General features: G+C 37.6%; 3 protein-coding genes across 5 annotated transcripts in view; all 3 read right to left on the reverse strand.

The window, feature by feature from the left end:
- The window catches only part of LOC121512826 (hydroxylysine kinase-like), a 28055-nt gene extending 25882 nt beyond the window's left edge, over window positions 1-2173 (reverse strand). Inside the window, exon 1 of the mRNA XM_041792308.1 lies at window positions 2038-2173. The gene's annotated coding sequence lies outside the window, so the exon portion shown is untranslated. The remainder of the gene's footprint in view (window positions 1-2037) is intronic.
- LOC121512827 (hydroxylysine kinase-like) lies at window positions 266-8873 on the reverse strand. Of its 3 annotated transcripts, none has more exons than XM_041792310.1 (5): window positions 8791-8873; window positions 7410-7760; window positions 3580-3722; window positions 3071-3251; window positions 266-2210 (listed from the first exon to the last, which is right to left on the reverse strand). In XM_041792310.1, the coding sequence occupies exons 2-5, from the start codon at window positions 7711-7713 to the stop codon at window positions 1768-1770; spliced, it is 1071 nt and encodes a 356-aa protein (XP_041648244.1). In that variant the 5' UTR covers window positions 7714-7760; window positions 8791-8873; the 3' UTR covers window positions 266-1767. The 3 variants fall into 3 exon arrangements, with proteins under 3 accessions (XP_041648244.1, XP_041648245.1, XP_041648246.1); XM_041792311.1 differs by having other exon boundaries at window positions 7410-7715; window positions 8791-8843; XM_041792312.1 differs by having other exon boundaries at window positions 7410-7718; window positions 8791-8840.
- A 1524-nt stretch (window positions 8874-10397) lies between these two features.
- dynlt2b (dynein light chain Tctex-type 2B) overlaps window positions 10398-24840 on the reverse strand; it is a 47235-nt gene continuing 32792 nt past the window's right edge. The window contains exon 6 of the mRNA XM_041792322.1: window positions 10398-12037. The gene's annotated coding sequence lies outside the window, so the exon portion shown is untranslated. The remainder of the gene's footprint in view (window positions 12038-24840) is intronic.

Here is a 24840-nt window from a genome sequence, read left to right on the forward strand (position 1 = left end):
AAGCATGTAATACAATGAATCCAAAGTCCAGAGAAGTGACCTTTAAACATTCAGATTAGCAGCGAGGTGCAATGGTTTGCATATCTCTGATGATTTTTTGCACTTGTTAAACATAATAATCCCATTATGGTTAACTATGCATAATGAAACCTGAGCAACTTGCAAGCTTTTTTTTACCTCCGCCAAGGAGGTTATGTGATCGGGTGGGTTTGTTCGTTTGTTAGTTTGTTAGCAACATAACTCAAAAAGTTGTGGATGGATTTTGCTGAAATTTTCAGGAAATGTCAGGAATGGCATAAGAAAGAACTGATTAAATTTTGGGAGTGATCCGGATAACCGTCTCGATCCAGAAATTTTTTTAAAGGATTCTATACTGTTAGGAGATGGAGATCCGAGTGCTTCTCTAGTTTGTGTTTGTTATTTGGACGATTTATTCTTCGACAAAGAGGGATAGACAGGACTGTGTTTCAAACATATGTAGTCATTCAATTATCTTCTGACCTGACACGCCAGATGGATTTGTTTTCACACACCCCACCTGGAAAACCTCCCATAGACAGTGTTTGGGAAAGGGCAGAGCCTTTGAAAAAAATTCAGAGGGTGATTGAATGAACGTTCTGTCACATCTTTACGAGTCAATCAAAACAACAAAACATGTGACGTAGCCGCTACCGAGAAGTAAACTCCATAGAGAACTGCATAGCATGAACCATTGCTACTGTAGACTTTTTTCATTTTTGAAAAGAAAGCAACTCAGTGCTGTTCTTTGTTCTTTTAACAAAGAAATGTCCTCAAGTTGTGATAAAACTGACACTATGGCAGCATTAACACTGATCTCTTCCGCCAACATTGCACCAGCCTCTTGTTGCTGCTTGCTTATGTCACGACTCAGCTGCAGCCGAAAGTACTGCCCCTCGTCGCTGATTGGTCCTGTCACTTTCTAACTGGGCCCAACTGTTCAGATGGGAACTTTGCAAGATGGATTCACTAGTGGGAAACACAGGAACAGGCAAATCCATGTGCTTTGCAAGGTTAGTTATCTTCTACTCTTTCAATCACTGTAATGTTAAACTTGACATGCAATACCATATGCTTCACTGCATGATTTTATCACAGTTTAAAGTTTTTAAATTTCTACAAACACATGACATTGAAATAATTTTTAAACACTGTGTTTTTTTTAGAAAATCCCTGACACAAAAACGATCCTTTTATCCTCACTGGTCTTAAAAACACAAGACAAGTAATGCCTCATAACATTTAGTTTGTCAGCCTGTCTTGTTTTCAATTTGAACACTACATCTACGTAAAGAACTACTGAGGTGTATTGGTTTCAACTGGCATAAAGAGCATCATCATTTTTAGACATTATGTGAAGCATTCATGCTGTCTCTCCACTTCTCGCTTTAACTCCGTGTGGCTTCAGTGTTTGCACACAGCCCTGCAGTCTCATGCCCATATCTGGAAATTAAAGAAATGTTTCTCTACTCAAATTAGGAAAACACATGCAAGCCTCCAGCTAACATGGACATGGCATTCATCAGATTAAGAAAACAGGTTCTTCAGAACAGATTTAAGTGTAAAATTTAGGAAGATGCTGGTGAATGAAGCCCAGTATTTTACTTTAAAATGCCTCAACTATCAGAGTAAAACCTTTTTAAATTTTCCAAAAGAGCACAAAATACTATATTTCAAAAATCATCCTATAAATGTGACTCAATGTAGTCACCCAGTCAAGCATTATTTGTAAATGGCTTTCCTTAGATATCACTTTCTGTCACTGAACTGAGCAGCACTCTCAAACCAAACCTTCTCCACCTGTGCCTTTCCCAGCTCCCACAGTTGTTGGAGAATCTTGACACCTCTTTTGGAGGTGATCATCAGATACTCTTCATTTTCTGGGTGCAACGTCACAGAGTAACGAGCTAAAACCAACGACTGACAGAAACGGCACAACACCAGCAAATAGAGGCAGTCCTTTTCCGCCTCATTCAAGGGAAGGACACTTTCCCAGCCTGCTAAAATGGGTCCACCCACCTCAATGGGATTAGGGTGTTCTGTCATCATGTACATGATGGTGATGGCCAGTTCATGGATGTAGTAGCCACTGTTCATGTCCCCGAAGTCAAGGATGCCAGAGATCCTGTAGCCGTTACTGTCATCAGGTTGCACAAGAATATTGAGGTCATTGAAGTCACCGTGGTTTATACCTAAAAAAAATAGTTTTGTTGTTTTAGTGGACGCAAGTGCAAATGAAGTCTCTGCTGATAAATAACATAGTGACACTCAAAATCCCAAACTGAATCAAAGGAGACGACAACTCTCTTGTTTTAGGGTTTGACTATGAAATGGATAGCATCTAACACAGGGGAATTTGGGGGTCCATAGTGTTCTGTTAATGGACACCACATAGAGGAGTTTCCTGATAAACCATGCTCATCTTTAACCATGATAATAAATATGGCCATAAAATTTTGTCTCAATGCATCTTGCTATCAAATGAAAAGACAAGCGAGCAGTGGAGGGAAAGAAAGCGGGGTACAGTGAAGGGAATGAGAGAGAGGAGCATGTAGCGGTGGACAATCCAGGTATAGAGAGGAACAAAAACACAGCTTTAACACAAAATATTTTATCTGATTCTTTCACAGTGGTTAGGCTTAGAACTTAGAAACAACATCTCTTCAACTCCACACAAAGTTGCAGACTGGAACAAGTAGGCCCTGTTAATAATATTCATAGATAAAGACACAAACAATTTTTGACGAGAACTATAGCTGCACTGACTCATTTAATAATAACCACCCTTAAACAGTGTAAGATAGTCAGAGATTCTAATAGTACTTTTTATAAGGTGTACAACTGACACCCAGCAGTTAATCATAATCAAGCATTTACTCAAAAAAATCTTAAAGTAGCAATTTCTATGTGAACAGCACTTTTAAAAACAAGGGTTTACAATGTGCTTTGACATGCAGAAAAATAAAGAAGCACAAACCAAACAAGAAAGAAAATCTTAAAGTATCAATACGACACAGTAGAGGAGACTGTAATGAGTAAATATCATACTCACACTTCCGGAAATCAGAGCGTTTGGGGACAACAGAGTTCTTAAACTGATGCATGATCGAGTTCACAACTTCCTGTAGAGGATCTCCATCCAGTGCATAAATGTATTTTTCCAACACAGGAAAATATGACAGGCTCCAGGCAAAATTCTCTCTCTGCAGTACTCCAAGATGAGGGTGCTCCATCTGGAAAAATGTAAGAATGATACAGAAGAGCAGATGGCAAAGAGGTATGTCAATAACCGTTTTCTCTGTTCTTAACCACCTACAGTGTATGTACTGTTAGCAGTGAGGAGTTTGTCAAGGCATATTTGTTTACTGTTTTGAGAGGGAAAACCTAAAATGAAACCCACTAAGGTGCCATAAAAATAGCTTTCCTTTAGGGTAGAGCTTTACAACACAGAACTGCAGCCTAATAGTAACGACCTTTCTTAATCATAAGCATATAGTACTTTGCTTGTAAATAAACACAACAAAACAAACACAATGTTCATAATGTTTCTGCAGTTTTTACCTTGAGTAGAATTTGGTCCATTCTGGCTGCTGTGTTGCCCGTTTCATACAGTAACTGAGGTGTTAAAGGAACCTTAGATATAGTTTCTCCAGGTAGATAAGTCAACAAGCGCACCAGGTACTTCTGACAGCCATAGCCGCAATCTGTCAAAGGTAAAAACATCATAATTATTCCTGCCGTTTGCCTTGCCCCTGGAAAACATAAAGTACAACCTACATAATGTGGCCTTGCATAAAAAAAACGCACTTATCAGCTCTCAAGCATGTGTGTATTAATATTAGAGAGCACATGAGCTCATAAAAAAAGATCAGAGCCCAACTTTGCTTCATGTTTAAACTGGTCGTATACTTTGCATTATGTTTTGGATTTATCCCTGTTTAATGTCAAACGGCTACACGTGCTCTATCATGAGTAGCAGACGTGTTCAAATGGTTACACATTAATTTATACCTCACAGACAGATCAGCAAATATCACTGTACTGCTGTGCAGAGGGGAAAATTAAGCAAATTAAGAGGACACAGCAGAAGTTTTTTTATTTTTTTTAAGGAAACCTAAATTCTGGAAATTTTAAATCAATCATTGCTTCTAATTGTATCACTTCAATCTTTTTAAATAGCTAGGTTTAATTGTTTGTGGAATTTTACATTGTAGAACTACATTTTATGGTTGTCAAAAGTATGGGCGCTTTAACTTCATTTTGAAACCAAATGTTGAGGTTTGAAACCTAACTATACAAAAGCTTTAAAAAAAGAAGGCTTAAAAAAACAGATCCATTCATGCATTTCTGTTGCATGGCAAATTAAGAGCACGGGAAGAGTTCCGAAAACCAAAGCGAATCTGAAAGTGCAAGCACAGTTAACAGGAACAAAGTGAATTACAGAGGGAAAACACAAGTGATAGTTTTAATAAGTTTTGTTTGTTTCTTTTTTTTTCCAATTAATGACATAGCTATCACACTAAGGCAGAAAAACAAAGATTTTTTTAGTAAACTTTTACTTTCTCATTGACCTAGAAAAAAGGAGCAGATTTTTTTTTCATTAAAGGTTTCTTGTAATTCTCAGTTCAACCATTAAAACTTAAATTTAAAATCAATATGTTGATGTTGATTTTGTTCTTGGAAACATCCTTCTTAATTAATTGTATTCAGTCAAGGCCTTGCCTTATGGTGACTGAGGTATCCCTCATATAGAGTTTTGCTATGTCTCCGTACAATAAACTTTGATCTTGCACATATTTCATTTCCCGTCCAGTCTCTATTGTTCAGTCTGGAAATCCATCTCTTCATAGAGATCCAGATCACTTGGCTCAGCTAGGTAGAACTGGTTGTTTGGATCCCAAACAGATCTTTTCATTTTTTTTTTAACAATTTGGCCTTTTAAATGTGGATTAAATAACAACAAAGGATGGCGGAAAACTGGCACTTAAACAGGAGCTAGCTAAAGTGGCTCACATTCATGAGTCATTTCATACAACAGGCTTGTTCATGAACAACACATCATTACTCAGTTGCTCGCCCCACAAGGTTTTTACAGTTGATAATACATACCTGTTTCCATTTAAATCACATTTCTGACAAAATGAGGATTTTTTTTTTGTATATGTTGTATGGGGCTCGGCTAGCCTCTTATGTCAGTACAAGGCTCCTCGTGACTCTTGTGTCCCTTCATCTGGCTAGACGACTCTAGACTCTAGGTCTGCTGGACGAAGTATTTGTGATATTGATCGCCTCCATGCCAGGTAAATCTGTTAAAACTTGGAAAAAAAAATGTTTTTCTGTAAAGTGTAGAGATCGTAAGCAATGTACGTAGAAAGCTTCAGATGATTACAATGTACAGGTTGATTTAAAGCTGTAAAGTACTAACTTTCCTCCACTCCATTCATTCCTAACAGCTGTCCCCCATTTCCTGCCCCCCTCCCCATCAAGTATTCAGGATCACATGATTGCAAACAACCTATCAACTCTTGTAGTGACAAACCTGTGCCAGAAGTATGTGCAAAAAAAAAGGAAATTACATTTTTTGTGAAAAAGCTTTAGTTTTATACTGTGGTAGTAAAAAAAAAAATTTCAACCATTTTATTTACAGTACTAATAACGAACTGAGGTTTAAACTCTTGGATCATGTATCTGCAGCATGTATGTAAGTGTTTGCAATTTTCCATCATGAAGTTCTTGTGAAGTAATGACCATAAATCTTTAACAGTGCCATAACTCTATATTCTAAATTCTCTGATTTAGGTGTAAGTGGTGATGCAAAACATACTTGGATGCTGTTAAAGAGAATTCAACAATGACCTGACTGGCAAGTGCTGGCTGCTAAGGTACTGTCACTCTTGCATATATAGCTGCAATTCTCCTTAAGTGGACTGTGATATCCACAGTTATCTTCTCAGCAGAATAAGCAGTGGTGTTTTCTCCTATCAGCCAGTCTTTTCAGCCTGATGATTTCTTTTTAATGTGCTATGTTTTACAACAGTTTAGGGGGTACTTTTGCGCTGGTGCGACTAAGTGTAACGATACCATGTTTGTTATTGTACAGTAAGTGACGTGCCCCTCTGTGTTTTATGTGTTAGCTGTTCAGGGAAACCCTGTATATTTCATTTCTCAATCAAAGTTGGCATTCCTTGCCAAAAAAAAAAAAAGAAAGAAGAATTAACCAATCAGATTAGGATAAGGTCATGACACTGCCACACTAAGATTTTTCAGGATGTTAACATCATCAGCAACTTTAGGTGTAGAGGCAAGAGAGTTTGTGTTTTAATTTTCAAACACCTTAAATACACTAACCCTCTGATGATAAAATAAATCCCAAACTAGTGCTGACCAGGGAGGAAGAACAAATAGAATTTTCATGGCAGTAATTACGGGAAAACCAATCTGCTGATGAAGTTAACCTTGTGGTTAAATTTCATGTGATCGCCCCACCATGAATGACAGCAGAACATTCCTCCTCAAACAGAGTGAGTTTAATGCAAATAACCCTCTTTCTCTGAGGCTTAACTCTCAATTAAACTGGTTATTTCACTCTTGTGCAGATTTTGAAGAGGTAAAAAACAAATACAGCACAGGTGTGGTTACCTGGTATAATATCAAGTCACCAAAACTGATTATGTTGTGATTGTTTACAGCATCTGCAGGAGTGATAAGTTACTGAACTGTCAATTTAGGTAATAAACAAGAATATTCTACATGGTGCACAACTGCCCCCGTTTTAAAAAGGCTCCAGATGTAAAAGCAGAGAGGGTTGAAGATATTACTGCTGCTAATACATTTTAAAAGCTACACTGACCATTAGAAGTAGAGAAGTAGAGAGCATCTACAACAAACGTGTTTTTAAGTGCTCTGCTCAGTCTCCATTCTAACGCCCCATCATGTGTTTACATGAGCTAGTCTGGAATCCTTCACTGATGAACATGAGTCAGGATTTTACACAACCACTGCACCAGCTTTTTATTGAAAATGGTTACAGCACACCTTCAACATAAAAAATGATACATTGCTCTAAAAGCATGTATTTTAATTTGTATATTATGTTGTATTTGTTTGCAATTTTTCAGTGAGGAGATATTGGGCTGTTTTCTGTTTTGCCTTTCATTTTGCATATTTTCTTGTTACACCTCTAGTATTTGTACATTTAAGTTATGTGTAAACGAGAACTAGTTAATCTAGTTCAGTTCTCCTTCTAAAGCAGGAAAATTGCTTGTAGATGATGTTTATTTGGCTTCTTCTCCAACTGTCCCCATTCTGTGCTACTGAAAATAAGACTATATTTCTGTCTCACTGTGCAACATGTCATCCCTAAAGCCTAAGCTGCATATAGGATGTCATACCCATTTCCTCAAGGCTCATGAGCTGTCCTGAGGTGGTGGGCAGCGCCGTCTGGGCAGGAAGTCCATTCTGGTGCAGGAAGGACATGGCATACGTCTGCATCTCAATCAGATTGAAGTTCTTGCTGTCCTCTGAGTTCATGATCTTCAAGACGAACTCGCCACCTTCAACTGCTGCCACATAAAAGTTCTGATCATCATAGCTCGGCAGTGAGCAGATTTCTGATGAAGTGAGCCTGAAGAGCCTTTTCACCAACTCAGCCACCTGAGGCTGGCTGAAGTTGGGCTTGACATGCTGAGCTGCCATTACTGCTGGATGAAAACAGATATGTTTTCAAAATTGAATATTGTTTCCTGAAATATACAAAGAGGAAACATATAGTATAATTCAAATTAATAATTCTAGAATAACTTTTAGTGTGTACAGCAATCTTAATTTATCGTTAGCATATAAACACATTTTAATTTCCCTGCTTCTTTCTTTAATTACTCATTTCTACTAACTTGCCAAATAAACACGTTTAAAAACTATCTAAAATTTGTCTTTATCAAATTTTTTCATTTGCTTACTTGTTTGTTTCTGTTTTCACAGTAGCAAATGCTGTTCAACATCTTGTAAATTCAGGTTTAATTCACCACAGGTTTCGGTGTATCGGTTTACTTGGTGACCGTGTAAACTGGAGATTTTCAGCCGAATGTGCTTGTGGTTGACAGTCTATGGTTACAACAGATGCTGAACACTTCAGGGTCCTTGTGAATGCTTCTTTTTCAGTTCAATGTGAAATATGCCGGTCAGATATGCATATAATAACTACAGACAGGGTATAACTCTAAGCGGTCAACATTCAGTCTAATAGCCACATCCACAGACGCAACCGAGTAGCTATTATCATCAAACCACATGAGTTATTTTTACTCTATGCACTATGTAGCTTTACCTTGCGCAGTAAGAATGTTGAGTAAAGTGGAAATACTAGGACAAAATGGCATATTCGACTCGAACTTTTTTTCCGGAAGTTTATTTCGGGAATCATACATAGATATATAGAAGAGTGTTCTATAGATATCGATGCATGCATACGCTGATTGAAAAAAAATTGGTCGCCATTAATGGGACATAATCAGTTTAAGTACCACACCATAAAGATCAGTGAAGACAGTTCATTGAAAACGAGAGGAAATAGGTACGCCAAAAACAACGTCTAACAGACTGAATATGATTAAGGTTCCGCGTGTTATCAACCAATCCACGTCAGTAGCTCTGTCGGTCAGGCTGGTGTCACCGTACCGTTATATTCATCACACGCAGATAGCGGTTTGCCAGCTACATGGAATAACAACGGCTTATGATAAAGCACAATTATCCAGACAGCAGCAGACCTACCTGTTCCTCTCCAGCCGTGATATGCCTGTCCATGACATCCACCTGGCGAAGTGTAGCCCTTAACCCTAAATGCTAGGGGAGTGCAATGTATCCATATCCGCTGGGGATTTTCAAAATAAAACTAACGCCTATCTTGAAAAAAAAATGTAGACACCTTTGAGGTATTTAAAATATTCAATTCATGTTTAATCAGCTATTATAGAGTATACACGGAGGTTTTTATCTTCAACGGCAAATAGCAAAACAAACAAACAAACAAACAAAAAACTGTCGACTGGTGTTTCTGCTGTTGGGTGAAAAAATAAAGTCATACCGGGAAAAGACTAGTTGGTAGCTGGCTTCATTAAATTCCCCTTCTTAACCAGTCATATCAGTTATGTGGTGATAAGACATTGTCAAGGCATTTTTAAAATAGAACATCGGCAACTTCTTTTGACTTTTCTTTTAAAAATCAAAGTCTATACAGTGAAGGCCCATGTCTGAATTAGCAGAAAGGGAGAGTAAAAGATTAATCAAAACAATAACTGCTGTAAAAATGCTTTAATGATAGCCTTCAAAGTACCAGGTGTTGGCAGTCATTTAAAAATACAGCCATGTTTGAATCATATGAGAATATTTCCTAGAACAGTTTTAACGAAAAAATAAAATTGAAAATACACTCTTATTTTTATCCCAAAAGATAATTTGTTGTCCTAATTTCTAAATTGAATTCCACTCTGACACTAATTTGCCACTTGAGCCTGAGTAAATCATGGACAAGGTGACCCGGGGGAGATTAACAGGAGAGCTGTCTGGGTCCAACCAAACTGGGGGCCCATGGAGGTCAGCAAAATCATGGCTAATGTAATGTTAATCTGTGATAACCACATTTTATTCTTAACCTGAAAATACCCACTCTTAGCATCAAAGCAACAAAAAAAAAAAAAAAATTAACAGCAACAACAAAAAACATTTATTTTATTTAGTTATGCCTTAGTACAATATGTACTACAAAAAGTAATGTCAGACTTCTAAGTCCTATTGTCCACAAATGTCAGGATGGTGAAATAATTAGAAAGCAGCTAAGGGTTTTTAAGTCATAAAAAAGTGGCAGAAATGGGCAAAATATGGCAAAAAGGAGCAAATTATGGCAAAATGGAATATAGGTGCCAGATAGGAGTGGAAACAATGAGTTAAAAGTGGAAAAAAGGGTTAAAACAGCAAAAATGGGTTCAAGTGGCAACAAGAGGTGGCAACTTGGACCAAAGCAGAAATAAGAAGTTTGTAGAGGCAGAATGCACAAAAAAAGGGCAAAAATGGGAAAGTGCAGCTAAAATAGGTGAAATGAAAAGCTCAAAAAGAGATGAAAGCAGCAAAAGGGGTTTTAAAGTGACAAAAAAATGGCTAAAATGGGCAAGATGCAGCAAAAAGTGGAAAAACATGGCAAAATGGGATATGGGTGCTGATTGGAAGCTGGAAAATTGAGTTAAAAGCAGCAAAAGCAAAAGCTTTCAAAAACAGCAAAATGGGTTAGAACTAGCAAAAAGAAGAAGCTGGACAAAAAGCAGCAACAATGAGGTTTTGGTGGCAAAAAAAGTGTCTAAAAATTGGCAAAATACAGCAAAATATGAGAAAATGGGATATAAATGCCAAAAAGAAGCAGCAAAAATGGGCAGAAAATGTGTTGAAAAGGGTTTCAAAAGTAGCATCCAACATTTAAACACAATAATAGGCTAGATTTTCACACTTAACAGGTCCAAACTTGGAAAACTGTTAGCCAGGACGTTAGCACCAATGCTACTCATGCAATAAACAGGCAATGATATCATCATTAAATCACAGCTTGGGAGCACCCGTTCTCTTGTTTTATAAGAAAAGGAGCTGCACAAATGGTGGTTAATCCATAAGCATTCCAGTGGGCAGGTCTGATCATGGATGGATGGAAATCCCACTCTGCCTTTGGATGAACACCTTAAACTGTGAGGCTTACCTCATTTTATTTATTGTGGTAAATTAACACACAAGTTCTTTATCTTCTTTATAGCCTACTATTCTGTAGGCTAGTGTTTACCATTGATGATACCACTAAGATATTGAATAAGTCAAAAATAAGACTATGAGGTATGTCATGATAAATCTATTGGTCTCATTACTGTACAGACGTTACATTTTTTAAATGTGTATTTACTTTTATACCTTGGTGTATTTGTGATGCATGAATCAGTAAGTATCATAAAATAATAGCCCACAAACCTAAATCTCATGCTGACCTGGACTGCTTATGGATTAAGTACTGTTTGTGTAGCTCCTTTCTTCAGGGCAAATCAGAAGTTACCAGGACAGTTACTTGACATACTGTCACACCAGTTCAATCAATGAAGCTCTATGTTCTTACTTTTCATGATTATAATGTCTAATGGCAGAATGACAGTATTTGTTCAAAACAAAGTCTATGTTTACACAGTAGGCTTCAATGCTCAATTCTGATGATTTGCTAAGATCTGATTTTTTTTTGTTTCAATGTTACATTCTTAATATGACCTGTAAGCAGACTGCCATGTAAACAGGTCATGGTCCTGAACAACCGAATTGAACTGACTGCTGGGTCAAACATACAGTCCAGTTTAAAAAATGGACATGTGATCTGACCATGACTGCTACATTGATTGAAGTCTACAGCGACAGCAGCCATTACAATTGGATTCCAGTACAACTAAACCCTGCCCATATCTACCAACTTGTTCTCCTTAAAAGAGGCTGATTGGTTCGGTCCATTCTTGGTCTCTTCCCTGTCTTGTAACAATTTTCTTTAAAGTTTTTTTGTTTTTGTTTTTTTTAAGTTTACATGTAACAGACTCAGTACTCTGATGTGTGCTCACAAACCCGTACCATTTGACTCTGAAAAGCTTGTCTTTCAAAAATGTTTACCAAAGGCAACTGACAGTTTTTCACCCATTTAGTTTGCTCTTCTGTGCATATTTGCTCATGGCCAACAAAGTAAAAACCAAGATGTCTGATCAGCTTACTTTGGATCCTTTGGTAAAACACACAGATGTTGGTGGGTGTGTGTATATAGTGAGCTGAATAGGGGTGTTTTTCATCATGGGCACATGTGTGAATGTGAGAAATAGTGTGAGTGAATTCATGTCAAGTGCGCCTCAGTGATCTCCATTTTCTTATCACAGCTCCCACATGGTGCCGACTGCTGTGCAGCTGAAGCAGGAGACATTGCCAGTCTTCTCAGACCACCTATCACAAGGCTTTTCCACTACAAAGACAGAGGAGGTTAGGGGAAAATGTCAGACGCTGCTTTTGTTACTGCCTGACAGGCAGCCACACTATGGAAGGATATGATACTGTCTCCCAAATCTTTATTTAACCTGTCGTCTTCCTCTAGACTCATATGCATATGAATTTTTGAGTGGACTGTGTTGACATTTAGATTTTATTCTCAAACCCTGAAGCAATAGAAGATTTAACTTACAAAATAATATTTAATGGGCATATGCTTATTGAATACAGTCAGTGTACTATTGACTCAGAATTTAGTGTGGAATGGTGGAAATTGGCACCATCAGTGAACGCCTTTAAGTGATGTAGCAGATTTTGTACTGTTAGCGTGCTAGCATGCTATCTAACTTTAGCTTCCTAATGTGCTACTAGCAACAGTGGCCCATTTCAATCAAGTATAATGCATTTATGGCACAATATAATGTTTTTGTTCTATGAGGGAATAATGTTAAAATACAAGTTAAATGAGTCTAATTGTAGGTGAAACAACTGGTCAAATTTTGATTATAATCATCAAACTTCTGTCTACAATACACCATTTAAGAAGTAAAGAAATAGGAGGCAATTAAGCTGTCGTCACTTCCGAAAGGTGCAAAACGACAGTGTGTGATTTGAGACAACCCTACCCTGTTGAGCTTATTACTGCACATGACAGCATACTGCAATTAAGTACACTGACAGAGGTATGTAATTTCCAGAGTTTTCAACTGTCCCGTATTAGCTGGGAAGTCTTTTTTTTTTTCCCAAACCTGACACCACTTATCCTGTATTTTAATCTTTTAATATTACTTGTCTAGACGACACTTTACTGGGCCTGGATCAGATCATCTGGCACAGCAAGTAAACAGTCATGCACTGATCACGTCCATCAAGTGTCACCTGTCATCAATCACAGCCCTCTCACACCCATCAGTGATACCCACAGCATTAAAAGTCACAAATCCTGATGAGATAGGTATCATTTTTAGATGGTGCTGCTGTTTGTGCAGAAATATGGATTAAAAATATGGAAACTCACAAAAAAAGACAAAGTTTACAGCTACAGTAAAAGACTGGGAGGCATCAAAGATGCAGCTAAAGCCAGACAATGAAGACTGGCATTATGCCCTTTGTGCAGGCCGTGGAGGGGAGATGACCAATTACAGCATGCTGCTACAGTTATGCACCAGAGAGTCATGCTACCTAAAGGTAACAGCACTGCTGCAGTTTTTCTGACATTGACAACTCCACAAGATTGAAAAAATTGCAGTAAGAGAGAGGAATCATGTGCTGCAGACTCACCTGGTGCAGGTGCAGCATAGAGCTGATTAAAAGTGAATGTTCTGTGCAGAATTTGTCATGTCAGGACTTTTCTCGAGTGTGTACAACTAGACTCCTCAAAGCAGTTAAAAGTAACAAGAAATATTAGTGAAAAAGTGAACTTGGTGAGACAAGCCACTCTTGTTGATTTTTTTTTTTTTTTTTTTCATTTTTGCTATCATAAGACTCCAAGCTGAGGTGTATCTTGCCGTTTAATTGAGCAGTTTTCAAAGTGGAGTCAAGTGACTGCAAAAGGTCAATAAACAATTTACAGGGTGTCCAAGATCATAATCATCTTAAAAATGACAGAATGTATTTACTGTAAATGGTTTTATTCATACATCTATAAACATTTGGTTGAGCTCTGTATGGTGTTTCAGTGTAGAGGCTATTTTTGGGGTAACAAGAGGTTTGTTATGAATTACATATTTGTTAGAATTAAACATTTCCTGCTTTTACTGTGCAGTCATGCATCATACACACCGCTGTCGCAGCGAGCTCAAAACAAAACAACATCCCTTATATTAAGATGGTATATCTAGAGATTTCAAACACACTAAATAAGCTTGAAATGCCTCAGGTGGACCTTTCATATCCACAGAAGAAGTCAAGCTTTTAGTCTCCTATAGCTTAGGGAAAGAACATATTTGTGATTTGTTGTATTTTAATGAGAGGGCTCTCATGATTGTTGAGAGGAAGCCTCAAACATTTTTAAAATTCTGCCTTTTTTGAGTAGCTACTGAGGTATCAAGAGGTGGCTAGTACATTTTTAAATTGGCTCAATCCTGTTTAATTTTGTCTTGTCGTACTAACATCATTCTTCACTGACATTTTACAGCTTTTGGGTTGAAACTTCAAACAAACAAAAACCATTGGCATAGCTTTACTGACTATAATAAGTAGAATTAGGATCAACATTTCCTTCAGGCGTATGTAAACACAAGAAATCAATTAAGCCTGTTGATCTGGATGTATTTGCAAATCTTAATACCTCCATGTGACAAAATAACACAGAAATTGGAGATGTAGAACAGAACCAACTCACTCCCCTGGTCACAAGCATGTTTCATATATATTATGTCAAAATATTTGATTAAAAAAAAAACCTTAAATATATTTCTAAGCTGTTTGTGATGGAAGAATATCATACAGAACTAAGATCTAGCACTTGTAAACAACTATTGTATGCCATACATTCACTTCCCCAAGGCTGACTTATTATAAAACTGCAGCAATAAAAACAAGAACAGTGAAGAATAGCACATTTGTAGCATGGAGTTATGCAGCCTCCTGCATGCTATCGATCATAGTGTGACTTCAGCATCATGATAGTGTCTTGCCACAGGCGAAGCATCCCCTTACACGTGTCCCAACCTTCCTGTTTATACATAACACATACACATTAACCAGTAATGCCTGACAGATTACTGAGAAACCAAGGTTATTCTGGTCATTATGGTGCATACATGCATGTCATTTTAAAGGTCAAGGCTGTGGAGTCTGAGTGCTAAATCTTTTGTTGATCCCTGATATGATTAAGTGTGGGATTTAAAAAAGAAAAAAATGGATTAAGATGATCACATTTCTTATGCATGTTTTCATGGTTTTAATAAATGCATAGTTTTTCTTTAAAAACCTTGATTAGCATTTACTTCATGAAGCCATTTTCCACATTTTTTATCTGACTGAAGTCAACTGATATCAACTTTCATCCATAAATTTTCTCCATAAATTCCATAAAAGTTCACACTTCCACGTGAACATGTTGGTTCGCATTCACAAACAATTAGTATGGGACTCTTATTAAACAATATTTTTATATTTCTTTATGTTAAGGTTGAACTCTCCCAAGAGAGAAGATTTTTTGAAATCTCGAAAGGTTTCAAAATGTAAAAGACTGTGACAACATGACAACATATCATGACAGATTTAACAGTTTTATGTGGTGTGCAATGAGACGACCAACACAGAACACCGGGTCCCCTCCAGGTCAGTTGACCACTGGTCAAGTTGGCAATAGTAAGTATATCTGTGTTTACAGCTTGATTGAACACCACCTGCTGTAAAACGTGTACATAGGTAGTAATCAAAGTGAAAAAGAAAAAAAAGGTCAAAAACACCTCCATCTGCCATCCTGTACATATTTATCAAGTGACCTTTACCTTCTCTCTTCATTCCCACTGTGTGACCGGGGAAATGAGCAAGAGGTATTTGGCATGTAACTGTGAAACAGACACTGTTGATGGGTTGCTTCAGTGCTGCATATGAATACCTCCATAATCAGGGGTAGAGACCACCAAGGATCACTGCTGTGATCAGTATTTCTACTTTGAATAGTCAACGGCACAATGGACTCAAGAGCTAACTAAAATGAAAACAAAAAGAGGAAAACGAATAAGCTAACCAATAGGGGAAAAACTTCTTTCTGATGTTGTCAGATCCAGTCATATAATGAATTTCGAACAATAACCCATGTGCCTCTGTTTAATCTAGTTCAGTTTAGTTAGTATGCCATACAGCAAATAAGTTGTGTTAAGGCAAAAAGAAAACAAGAATCAAAAGGAAGTGTTGTGGGGTCAAGGCATTCAAGGAAATTCCAGTCTGGGCTTTTAGTTGAGTCATTTAATTTGAATTTCTGCCCCTGCTGTAATTCAAAGTATCTGGATAACTCCAGGTAAGTAATTCTAACAGAGCTTTATATTGGAAAATAGGGGGAAGATTAAATTTCAGCCCTAAAAACAAAAGAAATCAGAATCAATGAGTTCAAGAGAGGGAGTCAATTTTAACCCTGGAGTTTCATGGTGTAGATCAGCCCACTTCCTCATGCTGGTCACCAGCCTGGTCATACACTGCCATGAAATGGCATCGCATTCTTCAACCAGCATTTGTCACAAGTCAGCCAGTGTGGTTGTGTTGGTCACTATGGCATAAATAGCATGCACAAACTGATCCCACAAGTGTTTAATGTGGTTGAGCTCTGGCCTCCTGGCAGCCCAATGAAACCAGAGACTGGCTGTGCACAGTCTGTTCCTGATTCTCTGGTAAGAGAACCGTTAGCCATTAAGTCCTGCAAAGCCTAGTTGAGTCAGGGTGAGGAAACGTCTTCTTAGGACGCCCACTTGGAGGCCTGTGTCTGACATCCAAATATATGGAACTTGGCCTTCAGTTTGGAGATGGTACTAGGGTTCACTCCAAACAATGCCGCAATTTGGTTTGGAACACCACGGGCCCTATCCAAATGTGGCATGCCGATTTTTGGAGCAGACACCTACTGACTACTGTAGCAAGGCCCATGGGCACATGTGCTGACAATCAGGTGTCAATCAGGAATCTGATTGTCAGCACCTGGGGATACCAGAAGCTCAAAACAAGAGTCAATAGCAACAGCACAATAAGTTGTCTGACACTGGCAGAGATATTGCAAATTCTTCAACAACCCACATACAATATGATATGATACGATACACTTTATTGTCCCCTTGGGGAAATTTGACTCAGCTCTGCTGTCCCTTACAAATGTGGCACCATTTAAGAGGGAAATAAACAAATATTCCAACAGTATAAGATTTATTGTCAAGGAGCATTGTTATAAAAAAGAAATGATCTAACCAAACACAAATTTCCTTACTTTTTATGCTAAGTTTATATGAGCACCAAGTTACTTATTTTGAGTTATGGGAACATCATCAGGCTATGAAATCTTCTCTCCAAGCAAACATTTTTTTTTCCTTTCAGTCATCTTTAAATCAAGTAAAACATATCTAAATCATTATTTCAGGTTCTTTCCTGGGCATTTTTCACATAAACCAGGTTTTATCATAATCTTCATAAACTTCTTAAAAAATGTCATGGTCTAGGGGGAAACACTGCTAAAAAATGATTACTCATCTGTGGCAAGTGCAGCCTGTATGATCTATGTGCTGTCACCGTCACCAGATCTTGCATCTCTGACGTCTTTGTCATTGACTGCAACTTTTTAAAGAAACTGCTGTATCATCTGGCTTTTTATGCTTTGACAGTTACAGGAAAAACTCACAATGTCCTGGAAGGGTTAACTGGAGTGGCAAGCAACAATAAAAAGTAATGGAGACATTGGAATCTGCAGTGTATTTGTCATCCAGCCATAGCTCCATACAACTTAAATACACTTGACAGTTACTAGAGTTATCGAGCCTTGGCTTCAAGGCTCTAACAGTCAGACATATCATTCAGGCAAAATGTGAAAAGATGTCAGAAATAATGGATTTCACTGAAAGGAGAAGCTATCAAGCTGTCACAGCCATTAGTGGACCTGGACACCCACTACAGAGCCCGAAACCAGAAATCTTACCAAGCATCTCCACACGTCTTCTTCTTAATGCTTTACTCTGACTGACTTAATCATGAACAGTTAAATATTCTTGGTAAGAGAAGGGAAACAATATCATAAGAGAATTTAAGCTCATGTTAAAGTACATGGGCAAACACTCAAATGTGAAAAAGGGTAAACTACTGTAACACTATTTTTACTAGAAACTTTATAGATATGTTATTTTTATCCACTCAACCTAACAATAGATCCAGAGATGTGTGTTTGTATGAAGGAGTTTGAGGTCAGTGTGATCACTTATCAAAACGCATCATTGTTGTGAGGTTTTGCCAAACATCTGCTGAGCAGAGATTTATCATTCATGGTAAACTAAAATGTCATGTGAAACCTGTTGATTCATTCACATCTATACTCTGACTATGTTCCAACTGAAATAAGGATTATTCCATGAATTCTGCCAGCTGTAGAAACCTAATAGGAGTGTTTAAGGCAATACAATGTAAGTGTCAAACGGTCATTAATGTATTGTTTTGTTTCAGTGATTCCCAGCTGGATCATTTGAAGTCATAAGCTCCTGTCTCTCTCCATTATCACTGTCCAAACAGGTGCATTACTTCCCCTCAATATAATCAAAAGAAAAGGATTTGCCTTGTTAGAAACAAATAAATCATCACTTAATAGGATAAATGAGCTAATTGAAGATGTCAGTTCATTTACATGTACAGTTCAGTTGATTCAAAGCTGCAGCACAATGGCATTTTAATTAGGTTTCTGTCTTTGCCCTTCAAGCACTGGGGCGTCCACTGACAGTAACCCTGTTACAGTCGATTGTGGCGTGCCTTCAGCCAGTTACAACTGTACCTTTAGTTGACAAAAAATGGCTAACAAGTATGTAGAGAAGAGACAATATTAAAATTTCATATCAAGATTATAGTGACATAAAACATCACAGTTTATCAGTGTTATCACAGTACTGTCATATTTTTATGAAAATGCTTAACAAGCTGATGCATCATTTAAAATAATTTCACCAAGTTTAATGTGTAATAAACATCACATATCCAATCAGCAGTACAGAAAACTATGAGCTTTTTGTTTGTAAAAACATTAAAATATTAACATGTCAGATGTTAGCATGACAGTTCATCAAATGTGCATCAACAAAGGCACTAATGTTTGTCAAAACACTTTCAAGACAGTCCTGTTGCAGACAGCAGGTCTCAAATCACATGCAGACCACCACTTAAAAGCCTCTGTCAGAACAGAAATACAAGCTAAAACTGTAAAAATAAAATATGATTAAATATCAGGTTAGGGTTTTAAGTTTAAAGTCAAAAACCTGACTTGCAAAACCTAAGCACAAAATGTTTAATAATGCCAGCGAAACAATCTGCTTCCAGAAAAACAGATGTCCTCCATGAAAACGCTCTTATGCAGCTAACATAGTTTCAGCTTAAGCTAATGAAGCTGTTTTACCTCACTAAGCTACATAGGTAAAGTAGCTACATAGCAAAGGCTAACAACACCATGTTGTTTTATGCTGCATTTCTTTAAACAAACCTAGCTATATTAGCTATGTAGCATTACCTTCATAGCTAATGTAGGCAGGTTATTGCTAGCTTTGTTTACTAAAGCTCACAATGCTAAAGCTAACACAGCTACATTGGCTTACAAAGTAATGTTAACTAGGTAGCTAGCATAGACGTTACCTACATAGCTATCATAGCTAGGCTAGCATTAGCTATGTTTGCTACCGTGTCGACTAAAACCATGATTAAAAATGTTCGTCCACTGCCTTTTTTTCCTGTGACGTAAACTAGACTAAGACTAGGGAAAATACATCTCTGATGACTAAAACTGTTTAGTTTTCGTCAAGATGACGAAAACTAAACTAAAATGTAATTTGGTTTTCGTCAGAAATTCAAAATTCATGATATTTCTCTTCTAAATCTGCCCAAAAACCATGTATATCTCTGTTGCCTCTTAGCAGTAGAAAGCAGGGACCCTAGGTTTGGCAGAGTGCATTGAACACACTAGCAGGATTTGGTACCAGATTTAGGCAAGAAAATAAATGCTTGGACTAAAAGTAAAGACTATAATGTGACAATGTTTTATGGTTTTATTATCGTCAACTAAAACTAGACTACTACTTAAAAGGGTAGAAATGACTAAAATGTGACTTAAACTAAAAGACATAATCAAAAGACTAAGACTAAAATAAAATTTAAAAAAAAGAAAAATTGTGGTTGCTGCTTGACTAAATCTGACAGTCAAACTGAAAAAGACACTTCCAGGTAGTAACTTGCAATCTAACTTTGCACAGACACCCAATACAAATACCTCTTTGCTGTATAGACCAGAAGGCTCCAACTAATTATGTAGAACTGGTTTACAGAGAGCTATTCAATCAGCCCGGCCTGGTACAATCATCTGCGGACCACTAAGCTGTTGCAGAAAAGCACCAGAAAGCACTTTGGCACAGGAGGTCGAGTATCTTGCCTAACAGCATTTTGTCACGGCTATGGCCACACTCCAGAGCTGAATGAACTCTCAAGAAGATGAGGGGAGAGGAAGAGAGAAGCTCCAGGAGGACAGAGGTGGATCCTTCTTGGCAGTGAGTTATCGAAAGTTTAATGTGCTGCACATTGAAAATAAAACATTCTTTATGCAATAAATAATGAAAAAAACAGGTTTTGCATTGTGGGTTTTTTCCTTTTTTTGAATGATAAAACTAACAAAGTTGTTTTTTTTCATATGTTGATCCTCGGCACTCAGCTTTTAGTCAATAGAAGTAAGGAGGGGTCTAAGGTAAAAGACAAATGGACAAAAATATAATCATGCTGCCATGTACAGTACATCTTTGACTCTTTTCAAGCCAGACCTGACCTGGGCCAAAGGGGATGGGTCAGGATCATGGTCCAAGCTCACTGGAAATGGGAATCTGCCTCCTAACTTTCTTCCTCACTTGCTCATAGTCTGTAGTCAGCAGTTTGGAAACTATTTTAAACCTGTGCTAGACTACTTTGTCTCTGAATACTGTCTCCCCTGCTTTAGTGTAGCCTAGTGGTCACCCATGTAGTTGTAATTTCAGATAATGGAGATGGGCCTTTTATTAAATATAGATGAGAAAATATATATGAGAATATATATGAGAAAAATTACCTTTTTTTCTCATATTATAAAAAGACAGACACACCAGATAACTCTTAACTGGATGCTCATATAGGAACAATGTTCCCTTCTAAGTTTATGTATTTCATTTCTTTCAGGATATATTAAAACTATGACATTTTCATCTGCACCTCAATCAAACAAGATGAAAATTGAAACACTACTGAGTTTGAAAAAAATAAAAATAAAAAATGCAATCACAGTTCAACACCTAAGCTGCAGCAATCCGTGGCATAAATCTGTCAGCTGTGGCCCAAAATGTTGGACAAACCCCCTCATGACAGACCAGAAAAATGGTTGGTTATTTTCTTACCCAGGAGATATATTGGGAAAATCACTGAGCAGAAGTAATTGGGACGTAAAAGGAGTTTTGCCATTATGTCTTCATTGAGACTTTCAGTCTGGCTCTTTTTTAAGAAGAAAGACTGAATAACAGTGCACTGGACAAGAGTAAGTCTATGCTGGGTGCAGGAAAGACAAAAGCTAGAGGACAGCAGACACTCAAAAAAATGAGTTTACAAAGAGTAAGTTGTTCTTTACCTGCCAAGCTTCAGATCTGGTGTTTCTCCGTGTTGCAGTGATTCATTTACTACTTTTTACTTTAGCTAATCTGTGAAAAGATCACTCTGTGGTTGTTAAATCTATTCAGAAAATTTGGGGGTGTATTTTAAAACAAGATCATTGTGCCCCGGCAGTCCCTCTTAATCCAGTTTGATTTTAACACCAGTTACACTTTAATTTTATTTCTAATGTGTCAACTTCACACAGTACAGCTCTCAACTTTTAGATTATGTGGTAGAAACTGTTAGACACTATAGTGCTGGACACTGTTGCTTCATGAGGCATTTACAGAAATAACTTCAGCTTTTAAATGCTAATTTAAAAAGGCTACTTTGTTTAATCTGTGATAAATACCAGTGGACTTCACAACAGTTTTAGTCTTCCTCCTACAAAGCTGTGTAAATCAGACATCACCGGACTTTGCACTGTTAATTTCACCTAAATTTTTAATCCATTATAATTCATTGTCATCAGATGCCTTGTTGCCATAGATATAATTTTACCGTATGGTTGATTTGTTGAAATATAGGGTTTAATTTTCCTGACCACTGTGAACATCATTAACATGTGGCTATTAAAATGACTCTTCAGCTGAAATAAAGCAGATTACTGCTTACTGATTTCTATCACATGTTTGAGCTCTCTGACACTCAGCAGCTCAAACAGCAGACTTGCACTTTCTGTGACATCATCCTCTACAGTCCACTTACCAAGTGAGGGTATGAGTGTCTGTGGAAACTCCAACTCTTAAGGGGTTTATAGTACCAGACCATGACAAACCGTTCTCAATCAAACCACCTGGACCACCTGACGGAAACACAGTTTAAAAGATACAGGGGTATGATGTTCTCACCTCTTGAAATGGATGCTGTTGGTAAGTTGATCTACCTTTCTGTTTTGTTGAATCCCTCCATGAGGCCATCTGCTCAGTAATTATAAATACTGGGCTCATTTTAATGGATGCCCATTAAGCTGGACAGCTGGTGCAATTTGACTGACATAAAGGGCTCAAACTGCGTGGTGAATATGAGCTGCCATCAAAATCATTTCTCTATTAAAAAATCCCGCCTCATTTTATAGTTCTCTTGGCTAAGTAGGATAGGATTGAAGGATAGTAAACCCTGCTGGTGCACACTGCACCTGGTGATCACCAACAGCATGTTGGAATGACACTGCTCCGGGAGAAAATTTTCCATAGGGGAAAATTTAGATTTGAACACACTCTGGCATCTCTCCTTGTATATTCCCTGCAGGGGTGACATCAGCCAGCTGTGTCTCACCAGCAGACACATCATGTTCAATTGGAAACCTGTTGCAACTGTGCATCCTCTTTATGGCCCATTTCCCTCTAGAGGCCGATCAATTAGCCAGAAATAACACAGTGCGTAACTCAGGTGCTGAATGTGCTTTTGAATATCTGTATGTTGCCTTTTGCACAAGCATATTTATTTTAAATATGGGTCATAATAGGTTTTTCATGCAAATATCATCTACCAGTTAATTTCTTGCCTACAGCAAGAATCTGTCAAAGGCTGATATCTATGCCAAGGGCTCTAAGTGGAACCACTGCACCTCTGTACCTGTTCAGTTTTCTTTTGCATCATGCAGAAAAATGGTTGCAAAGGTTAGCAACAACTTAAGAGTAACATCATTCATGTCTACCATACAGTGCCACAGGCTTGTCTTTGAAATAATAAAGAAGCAAAATAAAATAAATAGAAGCTTTGAAGCTCAATACAAATACCATCTTTGTTCTGAGTATTGAAAGAATCCGGTGGAAGAATGAAAGGTACACAGCCCATATCATTACTTAATTAATGTTACAATAATTATGTGGTTAAAGGGTGCAGAATGAATCATGCTATTTTCAGTGTTCCTGTGAATGTGTGGCACATACAGAGAGGATAAAGAGAGGTAATGGAGGATGATAGAGTGAGAGAGTGGCCATGTGTATGTGTAAACTGAGCATATGTGTGTAATCGGGAGCAGGCTTAAGGAGAGAGCGACAGACTGGGAGGAGAGTGGACTGAGAGAGCAGCGCATTGTTCACAATCCATTCAAGACACTAATCTGTGTTTACATCTGGGAATAACAACAAGGAACCACATTAGAGGTAAGAAGATTTATGATCATTGGGAAACTAAAGATGAATCAAGAGATAAATCACTATCCAATTCACCAGTTATGATATAATGAATGGGTATCAGCATGTAGTCAGTCAATTAATATGACAAAAAATCATTCTGCGATAACTGTACTGCAGACTTTTTAGTAATTTAAAAACACATTTTGAGATTTAAGAAACTTTTCTAAATTACAATTTAACTAAAGTGAGAAATGTGTATGTTTTACCTGACCATCATTAATGTCCTATTTAACATATAAATGTTTCAAAACCTGTACATATATTACACATTTTGAGCAGTTTCTATTTGTGTGTGAAACCTACCAAGGCTGAAACCAGATTATTCTATTTGCAACTTTTCTGTCACCTTCATTTACCTAAGTGGTGTCTTTCACTTAAAGCATCTGCCAACATGAGCCTAAGTGGATAATGGTGGAGAAATGTCATTGAACTAAAACCACTAGAATGAAATTAGAGTTTTAGAAGTGTGAGGGGAAATGCATATCCATTAAAAATAATAAAAATAACGTTCATGATTCTGCCTTTTTTCAGTTTTCAGTTTTTTCTGCCTTTTTTTCTGGTGGCTCACATGAAGATGCGCCATTTGCTATACAGTGTCTATAAAAATTATTCACCCCTTGGATGTTTTACACTTTTACTGATTTTATAAATCAGTCACGGCTAATTTAATTTGGCTTTCTTTTTTTTTTCTTTCTTTTTTTTTTTTTTTTTTACAAAAAAAGATCTTTAATGTCAAAAGTGAAAACATATTTCAAGAAGTTACGACAATCAAATTAAAATATGTGAGGTGGACGCTACATTTCACTCCATTTTTCTTTGCAAAACTGATCAAGCTCTGACAGGTTGCAGGGGGATCAGCGTGAACAGCCCTTTTTAAGTCCAGCCACAGATTCTGCATTGGGTTGAGGTCTGGGCTTTAACTCAGCCATTCCAGAACATTTACCTTGTTGTCTTTAACTATTCCTGTGTAGCTTTTGCTGCATGCTTTGGATCATTGTCTACAAGGATTTTTCGATATGTGGCCACTTTCATTTTACTCTCAGCCTTTACAGGCCTTCCAGGGCTGGCTGCTGAGAAGCATCCACACAACATGATGCTGCCACCACCGTGCTTCTCAGTGGGGGTGGTGCATCTGTAGTTATGTGCAGTGTTTGATCTCTGCCCAACACTGAATCTTGCCTGATGGCAAAAAAGCACAATTTTGGTCTAATCAGACCAAAGAACTTCTTCCAGTTGACCATGAGTCTCCCACATGCCTTTTGGTGAACTCTAGTGGAGATTTGAGGGATTGGAG

Source organism: Cheilinus undulatus, linkage group 7 (assembly GCF_018320785.1).
Source record: "Cheilinus undulatus linkage group 7, ASM1832078v1, whole genome shotgun sequence".
NCBI classification, from domain to species: Eukaryota; Metazoa; Chordata; class Actinopteri; order Labriformes; family Labridae; genus Cheilinus; species Cheilinus undulatus.